Source organism: Bison bison, unplaced genomic scaffold (assembly GCF_000754665.1).
Source record: "Bison bison bison isolate TAMUID 2011002044 unplaced genomic scaffold, Bison_UMD1.0 scf7180017864471, whole genome shotgun sequence".
Taxonomy (NCBI): Eukaryota; Metazoa; Chordata; class Mammalia; order Artiodactyla; family Bovidae; genus Bison; species Bison bison.
The window spans coordinates 27,633,961-27,638,573 of NW_011495032.1; the positions used below are offsets into that span (position 1 = coordinate 27,633,961).

Genomic DNA, 4,613 nt, shown 5'->3' on the forward strand with positions numbered 1-4,613 from the left:
TAAAGACTCCTCTTTTTCCATGGCGGACCTGACTATTCACACATAAAATGTGCTCATGTTTTATTTAGATTTGACTTAATGCAAAGGGAATACGTAATAGCACGTAAGACACCTGTATGGAAGAGTATGACTAGGTAAACAAGAGGATGAGGGAAGAAGAGGCTGGGGGTTTGCTGTATCTAGCAGACTCCTCATGGAAGATGTTATCTGTCTTGTCCTGAGAAACCTGGGACCCTTACATGCCACAAGGAACAGGGAAATCCCTCACATGAGAAATGGCTAAAATATACACAAGTTTGGTTTCTTTTAGTTTTCTTTTCTTTTTTTTTTTTTAATACAGGGATTTTTTTTTTATTTTATTTTATTTTATTTTTAAACTTTACATAATTGTATTAGTTTTGCCAAATATCAAAATCAGTTCAAATACTACCAGTATGTAATAGGTGCATCCAGGTACACACATATACACACAAAATTCTTTCTTGTTATTGCTGTAGTTTTCTTTTCTCCTGTTCTTTTTCTCCAACTCCCTTTTCCTTCCTCCTATTTTAAATCACAGCTGTGAGGCACCAATAGGCATGGGATATCCTCTCTGAATGCAGATTCTTCTTGGTTGAAATTTTAGACAACTCTATCCAAACTCCTGCTTTCATCTGGCCACTGTCTCAGAAGTGTGGACTACTCCAGCCTCATAAGATAAGTCCATCAGCTAGCATTCAAGGCCCCTCCACGTGGCACTGGCCTCCTCATCCAGCATGAGCTCCCATCCTGCTTCACTTACACAGACACACCCGGTCACCCCATCTCCATGTGTTCTCTGTCTCCTCTGATCCAAATCCCATTCATTCTCCTGATCCAGTTTATATCCTACTTTCCTCCCAAATTCTTCTATGAAGACTCGGCCTATTGATAACTCCAGATTTTTTTTTTTTTTTTTTAATTTCCCCTGCACTCCAGGCCAGTACTGAGCTGTCGTCCTGGTCCTATAGCCCTGTTTCATATCCCTCCATCCAAAGTGAGTAGAGAACACTCAATACACACTTAATTCAGTGACTCGAACATATGGGACCAAACTTTTTTCTAAATTGAGTAATGTGGTCTGTGCTAAATGTTTTCTTCTCAAAATGCATATAATTAAAAGAGGTAGGAAGATTGCAAAAAGACTATTGTGAAACCTAATCCTCTCCTGTTATCAAATGTCAAGTGCTCCCTCGACACCAACTCAAACTTACTTATTACAGTCAGCCCTTCTGTGATGCCCTCTCTAAACCACGAATCCCGTGTGTCCTCAACTCCACTAAGCGACACTAGCCTTTTCTAAGTTTAGTAAAAGCATGAGGAATGGATCTGTTGATCAATGTGCTCTGGGTTGGTGTTTATGTATATTTGTCTTAGGGGGTAGTTTCTTCTTTTAGTGAGTTGTGAGGGTAGGTGTGTTTTTCTGATTTTGTTTTGTGTTTTACTAAAGATTTAAATAGCAAACAGTTGCCTGGATGTAAAGCATAATTTCTTTCATAAGGAGGAGTTAGTACTCACTTCTGAACAGTTGCAAGTGGAGAAACAACTTGCATATTATTATTCAGTCATTCTCTTCGATCTAAATGTTGCATTCAGGATTCTAGGACTCTTCATTCGTGGCATTGAAGAAAACAGCAGGTCCAAACGGGAGGGACTGTTTCACGAAAATGAATGTATTGTAAAAATCAACAACGTGGACCTCGTAGACAAAACCTTTGCTCAGTAAGCATTTTTTTTCTTTTTTTTACTTTATTGCTTCCTAAAATGCTTATTACAATCATTACTGTACTCATTATGATCAAAACTGTAGGTATAATTTCTGGTTAGTTTCCTTTGACTCCAGAACATCCATTTTCAAATGCATCCTGTGTTTGAGCATACTCAGGAGTGGCCTGCACAAGTCCCTGACAGCCCGGAGAAAGACAAAGTATAGAACGAAGCAAGCCTTCTGCCTAGCTGTCTTTTCTGTGACATCGATAGACCGGCTTGTTTTTCTTGGGATACGGGTCAGTTAGACTGGTATTTAATGACTCTTTTCACAGACTGTTAGTTCGGCTTATTAATTAACTTCCTTGGTGTCAGCAGTCTTCCTTAAACTAAATATCTGTGAGAGATGTTTATGAGGACTCACCGAATAATAGAAACAAATGAAAAAAAAATGTAAAATACTCTCCCTCAAGAAATTATTTCTCTGCATGTGAAATGTTATAGGAATAGGTCTTTATACCTAAGAATTAGACTATGCAGCAGTGTACATACTTTTTAAAATGTATATTGGCATTGCAATGGAATAAGGGACTAATTACTAATACCCTTTAGTAATAATCATCGAACTCTACTGTTTCAAACAAAAACAACTCTGCCTTCTCTGTGACCATTAGTTGCCAATATTATGTTGGGTAGAAAGGGTGAGTAGTTGTGGACAGAGTGGCAGTGGGCACTAGCTGCTTCAGTGTAGGACAAAATGAAGCCTCTAGAGACTATTTCTTAAAATAATGAATAGGCAAAATTATAATTATTATCAATAATGATATTATTTTTATATGTCACTGTGCTTTTTACCAAGACTTAATAGTAATGCAAGGCAGACATTACTCCCTGTATTACTGAGGTGGAAATCAAGGCTTATAAAATTTCGATATGGACTAGGAATTGAATCCTAGTCAAAAATCTACCAGAGGAGTTGGGCTGTCTGTATGAAGTCTTCTCCCTTCTCCACTAGCAATGTAAGCTCTTCATTAATAAGGTGAGGAGGAGCTTAGATAGCAGTTGGAATTGTGATTAATTTTTATTTGGTGTGGCTGCTAGTAACAAAGACCTGAACTAAAGGTATCTTAAACAAAATTTACCTTTTTTAAGGACAAGTAAGTGTGGAGGTGGAAGTCTAGACTTAGTTTGGAGGGCTCACCATCATCAGTGAATTAGGCATCTTCCGTCTTTCTGCTTGGCCATCCTTCTTATGTGGCTACTATCTTTAAGCTATCTCATGGTCACAAGGTAATTGCTTGAGTTCCCTCCATCACTTCTGAGTTTTAAGAAATAGGAAAGAGAAATGGAACAAAAAAGTTCCTGCCTCCCAACTGAGCCAGATTCCCTATTGCCCTTCATCTCATTGATAAGAAAGCTGGGAAAGATTGTTGTTTTACCTGGTCATAAGGTATAAGGAGGCATAGGAAGAAGGAAAGAAAAAGTAGTAGGAAATTTGAAGAAAAGCACAAAGTACTAAAACAAAGAAAGTAAAAAATGCAGGTACTCTTTAGTGAAATAAATAACAGAAAGTATGCATTTTGCGTTGACAGTCCACTGTGATATTTGGCACAATCAACATACCTACTAAATGTCACCATGGAGAACTGTCTGTGTCAAAATTGAGCTTCTTGAACACAACCCACGTTAGAAAAGACCTGTCCTACAGAATAAAGTCCTAAAAGGAAACCAAATATTAATCTGATGACCACTATCAAAGATTTTTTTTCTTTCCATTTAAAATTAGAGCTTTCTTTTATGTTGAGTTCAATAAACACTTCTGGATAGAATTTCGGATTTAGAAATGCTTAAAAGCTGTGGGTCGTTAGACCAGTTAATCTCTCTGAGCCTCAGTTTCTTCATTTTGCAAAATAAGACCTAAGTATACCTACCTAACTGGAGAAGGAAATGGCAACCCACTCTAGTGTTCTTGACTGGAGAATCCCAGGGACAGGGGAGCCTGGTGGGCTGCCGTCTATGGGGTCACACAGAGTCGGACATGACTGACACGACTTAGCAGCAGCAGCAGTAGCATACCTACCTAACATCGTTGTTTAAAAAAAAACTGAAAGAGAGCATCATGCAGGTTGCTAATGCACATATAGCCCAGTGCAGTGGCGCCTCATAAGCAGGGCATGCGTGGTAACTAGCACTTAGTTAGCAAAGTCATATTGGTAGTAACAGTGAGAGCGCCTCCTGTGCGTATGCTCCTGGGCTGCTCCCATAGCTGTGACTCTGGGTGCTTTAGACAGCATGCTGGGACATAGGATCACTATACATTCACTGTCTTTCAAGGGCTCAGGACCTCTTCCGTCAGGCAATGAAATCTCCAAGTGTGCTCCTCCGCGTGCTTCCACCTCAGAACCGGGAACAGTATGAAAAAGCAGTCATTGGACCTCTAAGCATTTTTGGCAACAATGATCACGTGTTGAGAACAAAGGAGCCACCTCCTGTCCATGGAAAATCAGGAATAAAGACAATAAATCTCACAGGAACAAGCAGTCCTGAAGAAGATGCATCAACTTCTCTGCAACAGAGCAGGAGCCCCCGAGTACCAAGACTAGGTAGAAAACCATCCTCTCCCTCACTCTCCCCACTCATGGGGTTTGGCAGCAAGAAGAATGCAAAGAAAATTAAGATTGACCTAAAGAAAGGTAATTATTAAATTATGCTTAATAGCATTCTATTATTGTAACATGTAAAATTGGTTAAGAGAAATACATTAAGGCTAATTTTGTTAATTCTTTCATTTAATTGAATCAAAGAATAAATTGAAGTGTATACTGCAGTAACTTAAATTTCTTGAAATTGTAGTATTTCCTTATTCTTTTTTTTTTTTTTTTTTTTTT

General features: G+C 38.6%; 1 protein-coding gene across 2 annotated transcripts in view; it reads left to right on the forward strand.

The window, feature by feature from the left end:
* Positions 1–4,613, forward strand: part of PARD3B (par-3 family cell polarity regulator beta) — a 1,088,076-nt gene that overhangs the window by 569,394 nt on the left and 514,069 nt on the right. The window contains exons 7-8 of one of the 2 annotated variants that reach the window (XM_010861023.1): positions 1,615–1,740; positions 4,060–4,418. In XM_010861023.1, coding sequence (XP_010859325.1) covers positions 1,615–1,740; positions 4,060–4,418 — 485 coding nt within the window. The remainder of the gene's footprint in view (positions 1–1,614; positions 1,741–4,059; positions 4,419–4,613) is intronic. The other variant, XM_010861024.1, reaches the window with a different exon arrangement.